This window comes from Pyrgilauda ruficollis, unplaced genomic scaffold, assembly GCF_017590135.1.
Source record: "Pyrgilauda ruficollis isolate IOZ18807 unplaced genomic scaffold, ASM1759013v1 scaffold12, whole genome shotgun sequence".
Taxonomy (NCBI): Eukaryota; Metazoa; Chordata; class Aves; order Passeriformes; family Passeridae; genus Pyrgilauda; species Pyrgilauda ruficollis.
Genome location: NW_024510321.1, coordinates 16,632,017 through 16,655,348, shown reverse-complemented (window position 1 = coordinate 16,655,348; position 23,332 = coordinate 16,632,017). Strand labels below are relative to the sequence as shown.

At 36.8% G+C, this 23,332-nt stretch overlaps 1 protein-coding gene across 2 annotated transcripts in view; it reads right to left on the bottom strand.

Moving 5' to 3' along the window:
- NEBL (nebulette) overlaps nt 1-23,332 on the bottom strand; it is a 249,811-nt gene that overhangs the window by 13,274 nt on the left and 213,205 nt on the right. The window contains exons 20-25 of one of the 2 annotated variants that reach the window (XM_041486252.1): nt 23,211-23,303; nt 21,133-21,225; nt 18,780-18,884; nt 17,492-17,663; nt 13,424-13,516; nt 12,331-12,459 (exon numbers count right to left, since the gene is read on the bottom strand). In XM_041486252.1, coding sequence (XP_041342186.1) covers nt 12,331-12,459; nt 13,424-13,516; nt 17,492-17,663; nt 18,780-18,884; nt 21,133-21,225; nt 23,211-23,303 — 685 coding nt within the window. The remainder of the gene's footprint in view (nt 1-12,330; nt 12,460-13,423; nt 13,517-17,491; nt 17,664-18,779; nt 18,885-21,132; nt 21,226-23,210; nt 23,304-23,332) is intronic. The other variant, XM_041486260.1, reaches the window with a different exon arrangement.

Below are 23,332 nucleotides of genomic sequence, written 5' to 3'. Positions count from 1 at the left end.
GGATAACCCACAGCTCCTGCCGCTGTGACAAGTGACAGCTGCAGGTCTGAAATGTGCTCTCCTCTTTAGCAATCAGTCTCTCACAAACTGAGGGAATTCTGTCAAACTGACTCAACAAAGCTGGTTGATACTTTACCTGCAATGACGGAAAACATAAATCCACAAAAATAAAGCATTTCTTCCAAAGCATGAGAAATTTTGGGAAGTGATAGAAATTGTAGTATTAGAAAAAGATTTTAAACAAAGAAAAAGAAGGATTAGCATTGCTAATTATATTCTCGTCATTTATTTAGGTATCATATAGGTGAGCATAAATATCAACACATACTAGTGTTGAAGACACTTGCTTGAATAATTCCATGTGGGCTGGGGTTTTTTCCATTACAAGAATACCATCGTATTCTGCAAAAAAACTTTGAAAACAATCACTATTTTCTAACAACTTTTAACAAAAAATTCTGAAGAGACTTGCAGAGGATGGTCTATTTGAAAGACTATTTGGGAATCAATAAGCAGAATAGTGAAGAGACAGTGTCTGATCTGTGTCTCTGGTGACATACAGATAATTCAAGGTGAGATTAAATGACGCAGAAAAAGAGTTTGACTTTTTTCATCATCATCACACATAGTTAGCTGCAATCTTTTGGCTCAGTCTGAAGTATAAAGTTCTACATCATCACTGATTGCAGCAGCAGCAAAAGCAATGGTTTTAGCTAACCTAAGGGAACAATAAAACACAGTGGTGGAACATGAAATTCATTTAACTGAAGCCAGATTTATTGGTGATGGAGCTGAGGGCTGACCATTGCTCCCAGAAGTACAGGTGGATGGTTTTTTTGTTGCATTAAGACTTTACCAGATGCATCCTGATTTATCAAAACTTACTTTTTTTTTCTTGTCCCACTTACCAAGCAAGCCAGATATTAATTTTAAATTATCTACTTAAATAAATTTATCATATATCTCTTACTATATCTTTACAGTCTTCTCCAGAGAAAAGAGCAAGAAAAATGAGTGGACATTATATTAGATAAACAGAGAGGAAGCCTCCAAGAAAAAGAAGCAGCTGAAAGAATGATAGCAAGTATCAACTCGCTGCCACCGACAATGGGGTCTGCAGAGTTTGTGCTGATCAGGATATGCTCTGAAAGAACTGGGAAAGAAAAAAGTCCAGTTGTAGAAACAGGAAAGGAATCCTTAAGACAGCACTGTGTAACTATAAGCTTAAAAAGAAATGTTATGCTAAAAAGAAAAATCACTTAAAAGTCAGGTTCTGAGATACACTTTATCAATACCATATTTAAACTCTCTTCAGTTCTTTTGTGCCACAGAACCTTGGTAATCCATGGTGAAACAATATATCCCCAGTGGTAACTACTGCACTTTTGCCATTTACTGCAACACATGCCAGTTACTGAACCACATGTAAAATAACCACTCAATTTACTCTCACCCACATCATACATTTTTAAGGATTTAATAGGATCCTTCCTATTCTGATAATAATTCACAATTTCACCCCTCAGACTTCAGACAACTCATAAAGAATACTGCAACGTTCTGTAATCATAACATGAGAGAACGCAAAGTAAAATAAAGATTTGGATGTGCCTAATTCTAGTGTCTGCACTACATTAGGTAAAGAGCTGTAGGCTTTCTGAGCACCACAAAAGAGCCAGAATACAGCATCATCATACATCTCTGTGTTACTGCCATTACAAAGAGCTCACCCAAAACAGACCAAGCTGCTTATGGGAATCATGCTTATGCACATACACGGAAATCCTTCCTCTTTTTTTCCCTTGCTACTGCTGTATTTTCCACAGGTTGCTACATTTGGGTAGGCTTCACAGACTTTCTTTAGAAAGCCTTCCCCACAGTTTTCAGTTCCTTCTTTCCTTTGCTCTTCCCTTAGAAATGCTCAGCTATGTCCCAGGCAAGAGAAGACGTATCAGAGTGATGCGATCACACATGGGGAGATGCAGGCATACAGGACATTCCTGGGGACTCAGGTCACCCCATGTGCTGTCCACGTGCACAGGTAACTGTGCCTGAACTGCACAGCCCCTTTGACACTTCCCAGTGCAATACCTGGCTAAGGAAATACAACCTTAGGAAATACATAAACAAAACTGTTACTGCTGTGTTAAAGCCGGTGGATAATAGCAACAGACACTTTTTAAAGCCTTCTCCAGAAAGTGTTAAAGATGTTTCTTTGATTACCAATTCTGGCTAGATTAATTTTTTTTTCTACCAATTTTCCCAGAAGTTGGCTGCTGCATACCATCACTGAAATATTAAAAATGAATGTTTTTCTCAAAGAAGCCTCTAGAAACAATATAGTCTGACCCCATTTAAAATCAGGGCCAAATTTTCAGATAGGCTGAGTTTCTTCAGGCCTTATCCCATCAATTTTTATTTTGGGATGTACCCAAAACTTTAATACACCTCTCTGAGCAACCACAAACCCTCTAATTTCTCCTCTTTATTTCCCATGCTCTCGAGATGAGCTCAGTCCAGCACTGTATTAATCATATAAGCAATGTGAGAAACAGTTTTAAGGAGAGATTTGAAAGAAGTTAACACATTAATTCTGCAGAAGTTCACATCCTGCCCAAGCATAAACAGCAGCATAAATGGAACATACTTGTTGCTAGCCAAGAATTTAGTAAGAGATTTAAAGAAGGCCCAGATCACAGGCTAATCAGAAACAAGGATCTTGACACTTTGGCAACAAGTAAGGAAGGTTAGATGTGATGAGGATACAATTTTAAAGAGGCATAAAGAGCAGAAAAGTAACTTGACTGTTATGACAGCTGAGCTTTTAGCAGACTTTTAAAGATGATGCACTGAACACCATTCTCTGCTGAAGTTAAGAGTTTTGGAAGAATTTGGCAGGAGTCATGAGGGGACTCATGACTCTCAAGGAGATTACAGGCAGTCCAGCCCTGCTGCCCACTGCATATCTGAGGCTGGTTCCCCATGAGCTGGCTGAGACAGCCTAACACTGCTGCTTCCTTCCTCTCAGCTAGGTTGTTCTTCTGCTGGCTTGGTGAGCCCAGCCAGGGATCAGACCAAATACAGTGCAAGGACAGAGGCAGGACCAAGGCCACGGACAGCAGAAAGCAAGGAACAGCTAGATCAGCTCAGTTGTTGCAAGGTACGTCCCCCTAAGCACCTCTCTTTTCTGCAAGCTGCCTCTGAATTAAAACCACAAAGGAGCTGAGCCTCTCACAGATGCTTCCCTCCAGATGTCCCAGCACCCAGCTCCAAACAAACAAAGCACCCCATGTAATGCAGGTGCTCCTATGTGCTCACGTGCGGCACACGCTGCTCAGCTACTTGCAAACTACTTGCATCATAGGTCTCCATAATACTTGTAAAAGTCATAGTGGAAGTTCAGAGAAGATTAAGCCTAATGCAGCCAGCTGTCTGCTTGACAGTAAAAACAAGTGTCAGAGAACTTCAAATACTTCAATGAGTGTGCAAGGATTGCCCATGGAGATTGATACGAGGTACAGAACTCTGCAGCAGCCCCATGGTACTGAGCAAGGAGATGGTTTCTAAAGAATACAGTAAAAACAGTCACAGAAGTAGAGAAAACAAACAGAAGAGTACAGGAATGTTAGGCAGATACACCACTAGCAAAATCTCAGTAATCATTTTACAGTGCAGAACTGACTGCCAAGAAAGTCCCTGTCCCGAAATAGGAGGAAAATTGGAAAAAAAATCCAAAAGGTTCATGCAAAAAGAAATGTTAAAAATTGGGTAAAGAATTTTTTTTTTGCCAATCATATCAAAATACATATAATTTTCAATCATTATTACAGTTTATGTAATATTACAGCTTATGTGGCTCTTCAAAATTAAATATATTTCAACACAAAGCTGGATTCTTGGTTTTAAAAATGTCAAGATTTAACCTTAAAAACCTCAAACTGAAAAATGTGGTTCTTTTGGCATTGAGACATTAGTAACATGTAACCCATTACTATATAAAAGTTTGCCTTTTAAACTATCTTCTGATGAACATTGAATAATTCCCAGCTTATCTATTACAGAGCTTTTTTCTAATCAGAAAAAATAGCAGAGCACAGTCAAATTTACTGGGAATAGTTCAGACAGTGTAAGCAATATAAAAAGCACTAACCTGAAGACTGAAGATGATGAGACCTGATACAGAAAAACGCTGTTTTTAGAACAGCAGAAAACACCATGGTAAGGCATCTTGGCATTTTTTCTTGTAAAAGTAACTTTCTCTTCATTTCTTTTGGTTTTTTTCCCCTCTCTTCCTTGCCCTTTACTGGTCAGTTAGCCTGCTTTAATGGATGTCTGAGCTACCAGGCTGGCTGCTGTCAGTGGTTCTGTCAGAAGCAGCAGTTTGCCTGCATGCTATCCATTACAGCAGTCAGTAATAGTTAGTAAATTGGAATATCAAACCCAGATATAATTAGGATGTCGAAATAACAACCTCAAAGTATGGCCTAATTCACAGAGGGTGTTAATAAATATCTGCCATGCTCACTGACCTCATTAGAATTGAAGCTCTGAACTACTTGGATTCAGTGGCAAATTCAGAATGTTACAGCTTAGGAAGTTTCCATAACCTAAATTCTAAAGATATGAGAAATAAACCGTGCAATCTTCAAATGCTTTAAAAAACGATGGAGAAGAGGCCAACAAAATTACTGATCTTGTGTTTAAAATATCATTAATTATTCATCATGCAAAAAATCAAAACGCCTCTACTCTCATGACTACTTACTGACATACTACAGTTTATAAAATAATGCATTTTAAACTAAACTTCATTAGTGTCATGATTAGACAAAGATTGTTTAAAGAATCATTATTTTAGAACACCATTTTATCCACTAGCAATCATTAAGACTAACTACATTGTATGCACCATGTAAGCTGAAGTAGATTATTATGGGAAATGCAGTATAATGCAATTATAACTTTTGAGAGCAATTTCAACATAAGAAATTAAAATTTGATTTAGAACGAAATTGCAACAGAAGATCCCACAAAGCTGTTGAATATATGTCAAAGAAAACTAAGACATTTTGAAAGGAACAACAAAAAAATGTCTAGTGTGCTTATGTGACACTGGAATCCTGTGTTTTATTTGAGGTTTCCTTTTAGGCAGGGACTATCTCATATTTCAGTCCAAAGTTCTTCATTTGTATGAACAAGCAATATCACTAATAATAGTTAGGTTGGTCTTTGTCCTTTAAGTCCACCATAAATCCAATAGCAGAGGAAGAGGGAATTTGAGAAATACTAGCTAGGACAGTGGAAGAACAGCTGGCAAACTGTCTCTCTAGTACATCATGGTCTATGTGTCTGGTGATTCCGACCTTCTTAATTCTTCACATTTAGAAGAATGGTGGATCCATCAATTCCATTCTATTCTTTTACATGGCAAATTATTTTCCAAGTTCCATTCTGGCCTCTCTGAGGGTTTTAAATTTCTGTATTTCCCAAGTCAGTCTCTCATGGACTATTTTCTCCTTAAAAAAAAAAAAGGAGTATGCCTTTCATTCCTCTCCACAGTAACTGCAAAATAGCAATATATATATTTTTTTTTTTAAGCCCAGGCTAGCACAGTCTCCAGAAGCCTTGTCTGCAAGCAATTATCAAATATCACAGTCTAGAGAAAAATGAAAGGAACCCAGGATGTCCTATTTTCTACAGTCAACATTAAAAGAAAGAGGACAGTCAACAGAACATCCATCCTCATCATAAAAAGACAGTAACAGAGGGAATACTTTTTGCCAGAAAGAGACTGTGGATACTGCTTAGAGCATCATTTTTATTGAGGTACAGGAATTGGAGGATACTGAGTAATAGCTCAAAAGCTTCTGCGATCATTAACACATTACAGTCATAGTAAAGCATCACAGAGTTGTAAAATATTGACTACACATAATTTAGTGCTCTGGCAACAGGAGAGGAGAAGAAGCCAAATCTCAAACAAGCCATAGAGTCCCTGCCTGTGTCTGACTCTGGATCAGTGAGGTGGTAAGTGGCAGCCTCATAACTTGCAAAAAGCAAAAGCCAGTCCTGTTCTGGCAGAGCAGACAATTTTGATGTTCTGAAAATGACATCAGCTTCTCCAGACTGTTTTTGGAATGGCCATTTTGGACTGCAAGACCATGAACACTCAAAAGAATTTATCTGATAAATGTAATTCCATCGTAGCCCCTTCAGACAAAAACTTTTTCAAATGAAAGTAAAGGTGTTTATTATAAAATAGGGTGTTAAATGATCTCACAGAAAATTCAGTAAAATATTTCTAAGCATTGTCAGCCTTTAAAAATATAGGAAAAGACTGTTTGTAGTGTTTATTCATATTCATGTTTTTGTCGGTTTTGCTAAAAATACATCACAAAATGAAAGTGAACACAATAAAAAATTACAATTTAGAATTAATTATATCAATTATTATCTTCATCCCACCTCTTTGAACAGTTGTTTTGGGGATTTTAAAAGTGGTATGAATTCTAGATCTGACTATTTAAAACTTTATGGCCAGCTACAACCATTACACCACCTAAAATTTATTTCACCTAAAATACAAACAATTTATTCCCCTTCCAGATTCCACTGACAAATTTTTACTACAGCACTGTAAAAGAGAAAATTACTTAAACTATTTGGCTTCTAACTCTAAAACTAGAGTCCTATTTGTTCCTAGTTTTGAATCCAAAAATGTAATTTTAGGGTTATTATGATGAACATAGAATATTCTAAACAAGTTAAATGTATTGACAAAAAAATTTGGTTTGATATTCAACTGCAAAATCTTTTCTAGATGTTTAATTCACTCATTTTCCTCACAAAAGCAAATTAAATACATTAAATACTCTATTGTAACCTGAGGAAAAATGAATTACTAACAGGTTATAGACTATATAGATTGTATTTTGTCATAGGAATTGTTCTAGCAGTTCAAATATAAAACATCATTTTATTCAGACACCACTATAAATATTAGTTTGGCATTTTCTTCAGTGGTAGCTGTACAGTCCAAAGAGTTTAGCCTGTGTGTCTGCTAACAGCTGCTCTGCCACAATCCTTGTGTACAGCCCTATTTGCCCACTGGTTCTGTGCTGGAACACAAATAAATCATAGGGCATCCAGCTTGGAATATGAACTGCAGCCAGGATTCGGTGTCACAAACAGACCTTAGTGCCACCTGACTTTTTTGCCCAACATTCAACCTAAGTTGCAGCATGTCTCAGCTGAGACAACAATCTGCCTTTCCTCTCTTCACACACCAAACCACATTATTTTATTTAGGAAGGCACAAAATGTCCTAAAGCCAGGCCAAGGCATCCTCAGTCCTAGTGGGGCCATGGTGTGTCACAGGAATCTGCAATTCCTACTTACATTGTGAATAGGCACAGCTTTGTTCTAGGCTTCCTCACAAAAGGAAAGATTTAGTAAAATGAAGGTTAACATGTTACATTACCCACATGCCTTCAACTATAATTCAAATTTTCTTACATTTACTGAACATCTAGTGTTGCCCTTGTGCATTAGAGAGAGAAGTCTGCAAGTTTTACTCACAGAAGCTGTGCTTTGATTTCTGTGCATCAATTTTTTTGCATAGTGGGTATAACCAATCTGAACAATGGTGGAAGGACAGCATTAACCAGGATATGTGTGTCACTGCACACGATTTTACTAATTATATTTATTATCTACTGAATATAACATCCTCTGAAGTGTATCAAAAGCTGCTCTAGGGAACCACACTGAACAACTGAAACTGCTCCTTGCCAACGGAGCCATTAACACTTCCAACTGCTGAGTCACTTGGAAACTTCCTTTCCACTTTCTGCTCTCAACTGTTTAATGGAAAAGGGAACATCAAACTCAGACAGCTGGCAGAACAAACAGAAGGATCCCCTGAACTGCTGCTACACTACAGAAATTAAAAATGGGATCTCTTCTGGATTCTCCTCCACCTGGATGTGTGGGGATTGTCTTTTTGATGCTGCCAGATGTCAAGAGTGTGGGAGAGAAGCACGGGAATTAAAGATAGGCATAAGAAATCTAAGCAAAAATATTTTGCAAGTATGAAATGTAAAGCTCTCCCTGGAACATTAACTCATCCTCAATGAACACATACTGAATGAAAATGTGCTTTCAGATGAATCAACGATTTCTATCTTAATGTTTTACAACCAGCATAAAATACTTAGTTTTAATTCCAGCACCCTAAACCAGACCTTAATCAAAATTGAACTAAGCAATTACTTGAATTACTATATGAATTTTGACACTTTATGTTAAAAAAAAAATCAAGTTTTTTAGATAGCTAATACCTCTTTGTGGTGGAAAAGAATGAAACATAATTTTCTAGACTAATTTCTCTCATGTTCTGTATTAACAAAGCACTCAGCAGAGGACACTAAAAGTCCAATAGTCCAGACTAGGACAGAAAACTGATAATGCACAAGATAGTGCATAAATGTAGTCCTAATGCCTTTCTGGATTCCTATACTACATGGCTTAAAATGCTTAAATGGATTATTCAGAGACAAAATTATATATTAAGCAGAAATCCCCTTATCATGTAAACATAGAAATTACCACATTTGTAGGGAACATACTCAACCTGCTTCAAACTGAAACCTAAATTCTTATAACAAACTTTGTCTTTACTTTTCCTTCTTACCTCAAATCTAGAGGTGAGAAGGTTTTTAACACCAGGAAGCCTCCCACTGTTTTCAAGAACTCCTCCAACTGTAATGACATTATTTTAAATCAGGAAAAAATGCCCTTTGAACATTAGAAGTCACTGCAAAACAGGAGGCAGAAGCTGAAACAGCAAAACACACCTCCTTCAAATGAAGGATGCAATTTTCACAAGGGAGAGAGCTGCCTGAAAACCCATGTCCTTTTGGGATACAATGGGGTTACAGCAAACAAGGGACTCCCCTTTACAAGGGACTCTATATCATTTCTGTAAAAATGTATTTGAGAATGGAAGCCAAATGCAAGGAGGAAAAAAACAGCCCTGAAGGTTTCAACTAGAAATTTCCCAAAACAGTGCCAGATTGGCAGAGGTGTTAAGCCACATGACTGAGCCAAATCATTCTTTCCTTGAGCCTGAATGCAAACTAATAGGGCAAAACTTTACTTGAAGGGAAGAAAGGGGAGCAAGACAGTGAATGTGGAAAGCAACTGGGAGAAAACCACTGTACAAGGCTGCATGGAAAATCAGAGCAGACAGAAAAGACTTTATAAAGAATCTAAATAAAACCCAAAACACAACAGTTGAGATAGTTTTCGGACAGAATGCTGTCAAGAGAGACCTAAACTTCAGAACTCTGCTGTTTTTTCCTAGTGTTCTGTGGAGAAAAAACTGCTTGGTCTGTCTTATAAGCAAAAATAAATCTGACATCCATATATCTCAACCCCTCTTTCTGAAGAAAAAATTCTGAAAAAGGTTTTCAAAAGTAAAAGGTTCTATGCCTGAGAAGTTGCAACATCACTGTTAACAGCAGGACTAAAGGAAAGAAATCTTTAGCTTCTATTCCTTTTTAGCCAAGTTTAAAATAATTACTCACTACTGGTGAGAATTTTGCAAAAATGTGGCAACCAGTGATTCTGTGAAGTCCTACAGAATCACTTGCAGGTACAAAGATAATCTTTGTTAGGCAATAACTAATTACAAAGTATTCAGGCAGCCTGAGAAGCTCTAGTGCAACAACTTCTGTTCGGTGCAGCAAAAATCCTCAAAGATACCAGGAAGTAATAGAAAACAATCACAGAAAGAAGCTGTAAAAAAAGACATATAAAGTTGCAAAGTAATTTCAAAAATATGATTAAAATCAAAGCCCATGACCTGCACTAGCTTGCTGGAAAGTGTTAACAATTGTTTCCCATTCCATTTTACCTGCAAGACTCTAAAATGGAGAACAGGGAATTTTCTGGACATACATCATGCAAAAATCTACTGATTTTGTAAAGAAAGCTCCCTGAGAAGGACACATGGTTCAGCTCAACATCATCATCTACAATAACAGTCAGGGAACAAAATAGGAAGAAGTAATTCTAATGAACAATGTTAGTAGTTTCCCTGTGATATTATTACTGAAATTCCCCAAGAGAAGAAAGAGTTATTTAGATCTGAATAAGCCTTCAACATCTGGTATTAAGTCAGGGATCCAGCTAAGGGCTGGGAAAAGGTAACTAAAGCACAATTCCATCAGCTGTGGCAGGCAAAGATTTGAATTATGTGTCAAATATCAGTAAAGGTATCTAAAATAAAGTAGCAATTGAACAATGCAGGAATATGTGAAATATGATGAGACAAGGCCAAAGACACTCAGAGATTGTGAAATTGGTTACAGGTCTGCAACTCTCTTCCATGTTGGCACACCATCAGATAGAACAATGGCCAATGAGGAACCCTGCTGATCTAAGAGTACTAATACCATGAGAAACAGCCGTGGAATCTCACCAAAATAGATCTGCTTCGCATTTATGGTATGAGACATTGTATAAAGGTCATGGGCAAACTTGTCATGTGGACATGTGAAAAATTACCTTTTGAATGGAATGAAAAAGATTGGCATTTTTGGCCAAGGATGCTATCTTCTGCTAGCTCTTTCTAAGTGTGTTCACAGAAATGGCATTCTCTTGTAAATCATTAGGATTATCTTCAGTTACTCAGCTGCAGCACTTATTTCTTCCCTGCAATGGGAGTTGTCTACAAGTGCTCAAATCCTGGCTAGTCAGCTGGGTTAAAATGGAAACAACTTCTTGCTAAAATATGTTGATCTTGGGAAGGATCTATTCAAGACACCACCACAACAATACATTCAAATAGGGCCACAAAAAGCAAGCTTACTAGTGCCAGAACTACCACAAAAATAAAGCCCATTTCCCATTCTCAAGTAGTAAAAAATGCCTGTTAAAAATCAAATCAAGGCGACAAAGCAACATTGAAATGGTTTGGAATACTTCCAAAGAAAAGATCAGAACAGCTATAGACAAACAGCTATAGACAAACAGTGGACTCTGAAGCCCACTTTGCAACATCACATGAAGAGAAAAAAACAACATAATGTGCATTACTGCTATCATCTATTAAAACAGTAGAGAATATAGTTAAAATACCAAATAAAGATATCCAGACATGATAAAAGGCAGTACATTTCTATCAAAGATATGTTTCTTTCTTTATTCAGAGTTAGCACTTCAGTCTGAACACCTTCTTCCTCACCCATTCTTAATCAGAGCTGCTTGTATGCATTTACACAGCACCCATAGAAAGGCAGACTCCATAAGCACCAATCACCACAGTAACATATTATTCCAGTGAATGGGAGAACATAAACAAGTGCAGTGTACAATTAAGATGCCTTAAAATCTTCTAAAAATATGGGTAATTTAATGTTGTGTAAGCAACTAATTGGTTTCCTACAAGAAAAAAAAGTAACCCTTTGGATAACGTTTCCAATGCACCCCATTTTTTCACAACTGAGAAGCAGAAATCTTTTTTTTTTTTTTAAATATCTATTTAGAATGCAATGATTCAAAATATTTTCAAGCCTAGTGCATACTGCAATGCCACTAGGATAACTAGACCCTTATTCATCATTTTCCTAAATTTTCTTCTAATCAACAGCATCAAACAGGTGCACAATGTGGGTTTGTACCTGAGAATGCAGGTTTATCAAAGTATTCTAATATTAATTCATGTTAAACCATAACAGACTACATAAACTTCCCAGATGAATGTTAACCCTGGCTCTCAAGCCACTGAGAGGATGAGGAAACTTAGTTATGAGAGAAAGAGAGAACACAATAAAATTCCATGGATTTTATTTAAAGATAAAAACAGAGAGCCACAAAAACCTGCATTGTTGAATACGGGGAAAAGTACTTTAGTCACTAAAATACTATGATATACTTGATTTATGCACTCAAAAGCCCAAGGGAAATATGTTTTTTCCAGGTTAAAGGTGTATTTCATTCAATTACATTGTGTCATTCAAGAGAAAAAAATAAAATCAGATTCATGTGCATTGTGCAACAACACAACACACTTTCTTTAAAGCACTGTAAATAGGAGTTAACAGGGCTTTGGAGCCAACAGCACTACTAAAACGGTGAAAGAGAATTCACAATAAATCAATATGGCATGCAGAAACTGCACAGTCTTGCTTTGCTTTCTCCATCGATCAGGCAACAGCTTACAGTTTCTACTTGTGCCTACACAAGGATATGGAGTTAATACAGGCCTGTGAAGTCTCAACACACTGCAACAGTGTTGTTAGTGAAAAAGGTGGGAATAAAGGGTACCTCCTTCATCAGATGGCCTTGTTATCTCACTGCAGTAAGAAAAGGTAGGGTTCGTGTCAGAGCCATCTGACTTATAATCTCCCAGACTGGTAGAATGTAAATACTGCTTACTGTAACGGCTTGCTCTTTCTACAAAGGTAGAAAGAAATAAAGAATATCACAGTAAATAGATTATGGAAGTGCAAAGACAAGCAACAACATAAACCCCACCACTGCTAACACTGCTATTCATACACTGATGGCACTAAAATTAGAGAAAAGTCAATTCTTCGCAATTTTGTATGCATTTTGAGCATCCAAAGCTAGCTTCAAAATCTAATGCAACTAAGCTTGTTCTTGGATTTAAAAGAATAGAAGAAATGGAAGGTAGTATTGAGATACCAGAAAGGGAAGGGATAAAGATGAAGAATACAAAAATTTCCAATGGAAAATCAAATTATTCCTTTATCCCAGCATACATACAAGTGTATGCGGAAATACAGCTGTATGTTGTTCAAAAGAATATTTAAAGTTCCAAAGTAGCAAAGGAAATGCATGTGAAAAATTACACACTCAAAATAAACACTCCTATGCAGGAAAAGAATCAATAAACTTGTAAAACCAAAACCTGCTCCCTGTTATTACATTACTTTCTTTCCTTTTCCATGTATCCTAAAATTATAAACATCTTGGAGTTGCAAATAATAGAACAAAGCATAATGCCATGTGCCATATAGGCAAAATGCACATGGAAAAGAAATCAATTTTGTAAATAGGTCACTTTCTAGAACTCTGAAATTTTATAAGGTCCAACTATTTGAAAATTCTACTTATAGCAAGGACAAAGTAGGTCAATGCTTTTTAAATGGCTACTTGTAAGTGTCATGAATAACTTGTTTAAGACAAGATTTATTTCACTATTTCTTATCTCCATATGTGATTACGGCTGAATTTTCTATAAAATACTGCTTTTAAACTACAACAGTTATAAATGTATCTACAAGTATGCTTATAAAACATATGGCTGGCATATTGACCTGAAAATTTACAGCATCAACTTAGTTTCACAAACATGAAAAGCTGAATTGCGGGAAAGTCAGGATATAAGCAATACCAGAAAGCATATGCAGACTCCTAGACTGAATATTGTCCTCCAGAGGATCAATGTCGAAGATGGAGCCAGGATCTGTGCGCCAAACTTTAAGATCTTTTTCAAAGCACAGAAAGTACGAGACAGACAAACAACAAAGGAAGTAAAAGCATGAAAGGAATTAACTTTAACAATCAATAATCAATTTCCTTCATCTAGAAATTAACAAAAAAAATACCTAGATATTCACCAAGAGAGATTAGAAAGCTTAGTTTCCTGCTTAAAAGAACTTAGTGTATTCATTTTGAGCACATTACTTTAAGGAGACTTTTTCTTCCAATTCTTCTGCATTTTCTAAACATGACCATAGTATGTTCTTAAGTATAAATAAATGGGAATCAGTTAATTCTCACATATTAGAGCTCTCTTCCAGTAGCAGAACCAAAATTATCAGAGCTATAAGATTATTTCCCCAGTTCACCAGCAGCACCCTTTTGTGCGGAGATGCTGCAGTGTATATTTCTATAGCTGACAGCTGGCAGTGTACAGCTCCACAGCTGACTGAGACACTACAGACTCTCCTTTGCATACAGCAGAGATCATGTCAGCACAAGAAGAAGAATCAGGGCCATAGCTCATCCAAAATATATTTCTGCTGATTGCTTAATTCATGTAAACTCAAAAGTATCTACCTTTCTTAATTAATATCATAAAAATGAACTAAGGTGACAAATTCAGCTGTAGAAATCTGCACTGTACACACAGGATAAAATTACAACCACTCTTGAACTTAACAAGTAATTCCCTGTGCCAGTATGGGCCCAGGTGGCCAAGAAGGCCAATGGCATCCTGGCCTGGAGCAGCACCAGAGTGGCCAGCAGGACCAGGGCAGTGCTCAGCACTGGCGAGGCCACTCCTCAAATCCTGGGTTCACTTCTGGGCCCCTGAATTCAGAAAGGACTTTGAGGTGCTGGAGAGAGTCCAGAGAAAGGCAGTGGGGAAGGGTCTGGAGCACAAATCTGAGGAGGAGAAGCTGAGGCAGCTGGGGGCATTTAGCCTGGAGAAAAGGAGGCTCAGGGTGACCTTATTTTCTACAACTGCCTGAAAGAGGTTGTGGTGATGTGGGAATAGGTCTCTTCTCCCACATAAGAAGTGACAGGATGTGAGAAAATGGCCCCAGGTGTGCCAGGGGAGGCTTATATATTGGATATTACGATAAGATTCTTCACTGAAAGGGTTGTCAAGCACTGGAACAGGCTGCCCAGGAAGTGGCTGAGTTACCATCCCTGGATATATTTAAAATGTGTTGACATGATGCTTGGGGACACGATTTTATGGTGGGTTTGACAGACCTGGGTTAATAGTAACATTTGATGGTCCTAATGGTCTTTGCCAATCTAAATGATTCTATGATATCTGATATGTCTAAAATTAATTAATCTTTTAATCTCTTCAAACCAATCTCAACTAAAACCTTGATGCAAAATATAATCAGTCAAAGCACAAATCTACCAGATCACACAGTTTTACTATAGTTTCTTTTTGGGCAGACCAGGCTGCAAGATTTACTCCATATACTGGAAGTAAGAAAAAACTGTCTTCCCAGCTTTGTTCTTTTGCTGGTTTGCGAGGTACCAAGATAAGTAATGGATTGTAGGTAAAGCAGGACTGTGAGGACCCCAAATATTTCATGTTTCAAATTATTAACAGCCTAAATGCAATGGAAAGAACAGACAGAGCTAACAAAATAAATTCCATGGCTTTAGAATACATTCAATGTATGTACATCACACATTATCTACCACAACTCCCGTAAGGTGAGGCATAGTGCTAACTCCTTCCTGCCAAGATAAATTAAAGACAATGCAAAAATCTTTTGATAAACAATGTGTTAGTCCTAATGGAGATAAATTATGCAACTACGTGAAGTACTGAGAGGCATGAGAAGGGGTAGGGGAATTGGTGAACATCCAACTTTTCCTGTTTGATCATGCCTTAGCAAGTGAAAATATAAGTATGGCTTCATGGCAGCACCATGCAAGAGTCATTGATTTGTATTGATTTTATCCATCTCTGTAATCTGAAATAACATGTATTGCCAAGATTCAGATTCTGTGTATAACACAAATCAGTTTTAATTCCCTGGTAGCTTTGGCCAAGGTAAAATATCCTTATATTCATGTGAGAATTGTGGTTTCTCTTTAGTAACAGACTCAAAGCTCACCAACATCAATTTATCTTGATGGGTTCAGAATGGCTTAGTAGGGTTAAAACTAGTGTCTATTTGCCAGAGCAGTGTCATTAATTTTAGTAACCAGGCATTTGAAAGAGTAGCTCTAGCTTCACCAATAATACATTAAAAATCTGACACACTTTTCCTAACTGGCTGAACAATTTTCAGCTATGAAAAATATCCACAAGAGCCCTAAGTATGTTTTTCAGTTTGCAACTTTTTTTTGAGCTGCCAAGGACATTTCACAAGCAGGGAGCTCACTGCTTCTTTTTAAACAAGTAGGTATTATAATTACAATTTTATTCCAAAAACGCATTAGCTGAAATAGTCATGGCCTTTTTCCTTTAAATAGTTGTATAATTTTTGCTGTTTGGCAGGCATGAGAAATTAAGAATTTCTGTGTGTTTTGATACTGGAGTATTTTTAGATGATAAATAATACTATATATTTCAGTTCTTACAGCTCAAGAATCTATCTCAGGGATGTCCTTCATTCCAATCTGCTTGTGCTAGCAAGGCTTCAGCTGCTGAACATGGGATTGTATGCATGGCTCTTACACAGGGCTACAGCACACATGCAATGCAGCAGAGAGCAGGAGGCTTAGAGCATACACTAAAGAGCAAATTGCAAACTGAATGTTACACTGCAATTTTACAGAAGCCTCCTTCTTTTTATTTGGCTGCACCACAGCTATGAAAGTGAGTAGTGATGGAAGATCAACACCTGCCCCAGGCAGAGCTCTCTCAACACACACCTTTGGGAAACCCCTTCTCATATAAGGCCACTGTAGCTACAGACACATAAAGCATGGCAACAAAAAAGGAAAGAAATACACTTCCTTATGTGGGGGAGACTTATTCAGAGATTTTAAGGACTAGACTGAAAATGCATCTGCCAGGAATAACATAGTTAACCTTGCTTGAAGCAGGAGGATGGCCTATGTGACCAACAAGTTAGTCCATTTCACCTGCAATTTCTCTGGGTTTTGAGATGCAAACTTGAAGTCAGCCTCACTGTTCTCACTATATATGAAGAATTTTGGAGTGCTATCTCAGTATGGTTTTTTTGTACACAGATCCTCTGGGGTCTACATGGCTGCAAAGCACAGAAAAACAGAAAGGGACACAAAAAAACCCAAAAGGAAATGAGAAGAAAAAAAAATATTACTGCTTTCTTTGCCGTGGCAGACTTGCTGACTTTTCAGCAATTTCAAATATCCACTTCGATTTTTAAATAGAGCTCATTACAGTTATGCCAAATAATACCTTTATGAAACACCATGTTCTTACATATAAATGTAATCTGCATTGTACCCCTTGAACACCCATTCTTATCTTGGGCCATCTTTCAGAACATCACTGATCAACACTGGTACTTGGCTTACTAGAGATCTAATGAGTTAGTGATGAATTACAGCTTGATGTATTTTTAAAGCTGTGTGGAACTGTGAAACACAAGGTAAATAGATACGTGCAATTCTGAAGAAATGACTGACTGACAGAAGGGGAAATTTCAAACTGGCCTGCAAAATTTAAACATTGATAGTTTGCAGAATCAGTTTTAATCATATTTCTTTTGTGTAAAATTAAGATTGTAGATATTTTGACCTTCCTTTTAGAGTTAAAATTCAAGCTTAAAGTAATAGTAACAACTATCCATATTTTTTTTAATTACAGATCAAATGACAATATATCTCCCATTCATTCTCATTATTACTTCCCTAGAAGCTGACATGGAACCTGCAGTTCAACCATTAGTTTCATGGTGAGAAAAGAGAGAAAATGGAATCTGGTGAGCACAAACAGGGGCTTTTATCTTCCCCATCATGCCTTCAATACCAACAGTATTTAACAGCTTACCAACAATTATTCCAGGTCTTCTATCCATTTCAACGATATGTGGATGCACACCTTTGTATGCTGCATCACTCACAATTTGGGTGTTTTTTCGTACACGCTCTGTTATAGGATCATCTACCACTGGGGTGAAGCCTCTGCCCTTTGTCTTCTCAAAATCTTCATGATATTTTACCTAGGAAAACAAGGAGAGTTACATTTTCCCAAGGTTGCAATTGACAGCAAATGGCTATTCTATGCAGGAATACATATATGTTTGGTTTATGATATATATACTTATATACTTTGACTTTGCACCATAACAGAATTGTTGTACACATGAGATAGGCTGGATGGCCAGCCAAGTATTTTCTATCACCTTAACTAGTTTTTATTGTATTTTATAATCAATTTTTCATTTCTTTTCCATTGATACTGAATTAGGCACTAGCTAAAAGAGCAAAGCATCATTTTACTATCACACAGGACACAAAACAGCCCTGCCCTCAGGAGGTCACCTGGTCCATTCCTTTCTTCTCTAAGACAGGATAGCTGTCTACTGATGCAGACAAATGTATCTGTCAGTAAAAATATTCCAGCAGTAGTAGTTCTAAAGAACTCAAGAATTTTTATTCACTGATAATTTTGACTACTTGCACAGTATCACACAAAATGTATATTCTGCTCTTTCGTTTTATCATATGTCAGCTGGCCTTAAAAATAGGTTTTTAGAAAGAACAACAGTTATTCTAAACTGCCTGTTTTAAAAGAAAATATTAGAAAAAAGGACATTAGAGTAGAAAGTGTTACAGCACCAAGTGTTGGAACAAAACCCCAGTATTAGTAAGAGTTATAAAGGTAGTACTGCTGATTATGCATATTTACATTATAAATAACTTAATCATCAATTCATTAAATTGACAAACATTCTCACACAAGCTGATGCACACAAAACAACTCATTCCAAGAACCAAAGTCACGCAGAAACCAGGAACATGCACAGGCACAAGGTGAAGTGTGTCACCTAATCCAGTGAAATTGTGATGCTCAAATGATGTGTGTACATTTTTAAAGAAAAAAAAACCAAAAGAACAGACATTTAACTGTTAGAAAACTGTTTATTAGTATTTTGAAAATGTTCATTACACTCCTATGCAGTTAGCAAACACTCCCTCTACAGGCGTAAGAAAATATTCCTTCCATACCTGAGGAGAGAGTTTCATTAGTTACCTATATTAATGGAAGGCAAAATCCAGTGGAAGTCAAGTGCCATTCCTTAGAAGGCTCTAGTCACAGGAAGAAAGTACCCTACCATTGAGATGTTGTTTTGTGTTTCTTTGACATGCCTTAGCTCAGGTGTGTCTAGAAGCACACTACGTCTACCTTTCATCTGCCTCTGATCACTGCTGTACTTGACCTGCAAAACAGCAACAACAGCACAGGTGAAATTTTTTGCTTACAGTAGGAGGGATGGTGAGAATCACACCATGCAATAATACCTTTCCAAACCCCAACGCCCAACAGTTCTCTTCTTTCTTCATGTGGCAGTAAATTATTTCACAGTGAGGATACAGATGAGCTTTTGGTAAGCCAAAAGGCATATTTATCCCATCAAACACTTACTAAAAAAGCATTTATTTAAAATCTGAAATTTGTGACTGTTTGAATGACATAAGTGAAATCATTAATTTATCAACTGGAAAATAAAATAAATACTAAGAAAACACCACTGTGACTCAGAACATCATTAAAACATGTTTGTATGGCTAATGATAAGCTACCTTCTTATTACCAAAACAGACACAGAGTCTGTGGGATTGGGATTACCTGAGAAATCCAGGGAATTCAATCCTTACAAGAGGATTAATCCTTTGGAAGGCTTATAATTCCCATTCAATAGCTAGTCTTTACTAGCAGCACAAAGCAACATGTCTGGGAAGATCGGAATATTTTGTTTCCTACACAAATGTTTGGGCTCTGAGTTTTGTGCACCAGTAAGTCCTGTATCTCTTACATCACATTTCTCCTGATTAGCTTATTTTGTGGCATTTTACAGACTAATAAAGATATAAGGTTAATTATCTGTTAAAAATAAGAAAAAAAAACACACTCAAAATACTAAAACAGTGAAAGTAGCTGATCCTACTTATTGGTTTGGGAGTGAGTACTCTTACAGTTTTTTCTGTCTTGTTGAATTCTTCTACCAACGGCCTCTCTTAGCTCCTATGTCACACTGTAACCTGTCCACTGCACTAGTGAATATCCTAGATTTACCTATCTCTTCACACTCCAAGTATTACTTCTCAAATGAGTTGTGCAAACATGTTTCAACATGTGTTTGTGATGAGAAAAACCATGTATTGAAACTGTCTAACCCTCCTTAAGATTACGTATTAGCTAAGAAAGCACACCCATGAAAATATGTATCTTGGTGTCTGTGTTCCAGAGGTTAAGTTTGAAGTAATGTATAAGAAACAGAAATATATGGTACTGCATAGTCTTCAAAGCCTTCTTAATTAACCAGTAAATTCTCTTAGAAAATATACTCAGCTACATATGCTTTTGAATATAAGGCGTTTTCTGGACAGCATAATTACAGTCAACATAGGTTGTTTTTTATCTTTCTCAATAACATAGAGGACTATTTATCCCTGTAAACCTTGAGAAACAAAATGAATGAGTCACTTGAAGAAACACATTTAATTGTCACAAATTAAAAAATTATTTAAAGACTAGAACTGCTGTGAGATTTTCCTCTTATTTTCAACTACACACCTCAAAAATAATTGACTTTGGTAAATATTCATGAGCATTTTAAGAACATTATTAAGATATATGCAGTTACAATGTCAAATTCCATTCCTTTGTCCTTACACATATTCCCTGACAAATCCAACTTACTTTTCACTCTTACACTCAGTTCTCGAGTGTTCATTACTTGTAATTCTCTTCTGCCACAGTGATTCTGCATGAAACCTCTTCTATTTACCATCTGCAATGACTTTGCCATGGATGTTGTTTCAGTGTTGAGGACAGACTGCAACGTCTTATCCTTTATCTTATCCTTTCTTATCTTTTCCGTCTTATCCTTTGGTCTTATCCTTTATTTCATCAGGATTTTTGCACATCTTCCGTGTTCCTTAACAGAATTGTCTCCTACTTCTTATACTACTTTAGTAGCAACTACATTTTATTACCATAAAAGCCAAGAAATATATATTATCTTACTCTTTAGTATTTACCATTGGACCTATTTAGAACTACTCAACTCTAACAGAGGTGGCATGTCACAGAATGGAATGGACGCTTCCATGCTTTGAATTGCAAAAAAAAAAAAAAAAAAAGACATTTGCACTGAGGTTAAATTCTCATTTCCTTTTTTTCTTTACTGCAATGAATGACCAACCTCTACTGACTCTCTCCTTGAAAAATACTGACACTCACACAGCCACTTACTTTTTTTGCAAAAATAACCAGACATCCCTGAATATGTTTGTTGCACATATATGCAGTCCATGTCCTCAAAGAATAAAACCAACATCTCATCAGTGAATGATGTACTTGGATTTCTTTGACATAGCAAATGTGAAAGGAAAAGCATATCCATGTTTATATTTCTACAGCAACTGAAAAATCTGAATGACAAAAAGATTCAAACAACTTGCCGAGCTGATATTATCTTGATTCTTCCTGACTCTCTCTATCTCAGGAGTGACACTCACAGCAGTAGCTTTGCCAGGCTGCTCTCTGTAGTGAACCTATTATGTAACAGAATAAAATACACATTCATACTATTTCAGGTATAGCAATATATGCTTGTTTTAGATAAAAATGCATTACTTCAAAGGTCATCCAGGAAACAACAGAAAAGGTAAAATGCATCTGGAATTTATTAAAGTTTATAAAACTTGATTTTTGAAAGATAACCTTGAATTATTTTTATGTACAGGCTGTTTATTAATGCATTTCTGTGGATATATACCCACATATGCACACAATATCTTGGCATTTACCAGACTGGTCCTTGGCTCTACAGAGAAATAACTCATATTTGGAATGGGGTTAAGCCACATATAATGCAGTATAGGCAAGTATATCATACGAAAAACAGTGGACCTTCCTGAATTTCAGGAAGGTCCACTGTAAATACATATTTATCAAGACACAGAAATTCCACAAGGTCTCCATCTATGTTCTAAATTTTATATATTACATATTCAAAGGTGATTAAACACAGAGGGTGCAGTACATCAGACAACTGCCAACTGAATCCAGCCTAATTTCACCATGCATTTATTTAAACTTACTGTAGGAATATCCCCTTCATCACTCTGTAACCAAACACAATGCATTAACCAAATGCACACCCAAGGCTGTAGTGATCTAAAGCAGATCAGGACAGGATGTGGCACTGACAGACCAAGCAATCTAATGTTATCTCTAGCCCCACATGCTGCGAAGTCAGATATGGTAAATATTTAGTAACAGATTCTGGCAACAAATTCATACCAATTCATAGATTTTTATGCAAAATAAATGCTTCCATACAAAAGCAAGCTCTTGGGTTTAAGTGGTAAGGTTAACTGTGCAGATATATTACGCTCATAATTCTACAGTGCAGTGGCAATAAGGCAGCTATTGCTTAAGTAATTGTCTTCCAGCACAACAGAATTCTGGTCTGTCCACATCAACGTATTCCAATTGAAAAATTAATGTCTTACTAAAACTATGGTAGGCTATCAAATGGATTAGACTTGCAAATTAACATTTATAAAGGTAAAATGACTATTCAAGAATTAATGTTTCTAGAAATGGCTGAAGTAAACAAATCTTCCCTCAAAGTTATTCCAGTGACTTGAAAAGATTTAAACTTTCCAGTGAAATTTTCACAACACAAAAATTGGTGAAGAGTACACAACAGTGTGAGTAGAAATACTATACAGTATTTCTACAGTATTTCAGTGTCTTGAAAAAGGGGAAAGCAGTTTTTGAACAGAATACATTTTAGGAAAGCTAGAGATATCAACAGTAATCCAGAAGTTGAGTTAGAGGGACAGAATTCTTGAAAATTATGACTCAAAATTATTTTGGTGAAAGCAGCAGAAAGCACCCTAGGGAAACACTGTAGCTATTTGTGGACCTATGACCCACGGCTGCTGATGGCAGCTCTCAAGGACTCATCAACAGGGTACAACTTATCAGTGCAGGAAGGCAGTAGCACGCTCCAGTCCTTGCCTTCTTCTCTGTACCCCTGCAAATAGTTACCACCGGCATTAAATATCAAATTCTGATTGGGAGGTTACTGAGGAACCCGAAGGACTTCCCTTCTGCTCTCTTACTTCAACAGGTAAGAGAGCAGAAGTTTGAGCACAACCGTAGCTAATTTCTCACAAAACAAAGAAAAAATAAAATTTGAAACACATATTTTGTTTAAAAAAAAAAAATGGGTCAAGATTTTCTGCAAATATCTAAGGAAGAGAATAATATTTCAAAGCATTGCAGCTATTTCTTTAATAGAATATGTGATAGTTCACCTGCCATTTCCCAAACCAAGCAAAGCCTTCTCACAATTGCTTCCTAAGAGAAGATTTTCAAGTAATTCCATTACTGGAATTCGAACACTTTACAATACATTAGTTTCTCCCAGACTAAAGGAAAGGCACTGCTTTCAGAAAGCAGAAATTTGTATTCATCTTCTGCACCCAAAAATTATACCAAAGGATATTAAAGGATAGCAACTTCCCATGCTGACATTCTCTTGATTCCTCTTGACTCTTTCCATCTCAGGGGTGACACTCACAGGTGTAGCTTTGCAGAGCTGTTCTTTGTACTGAACCTAGCAAACACGTCAGAAGATATTACAAC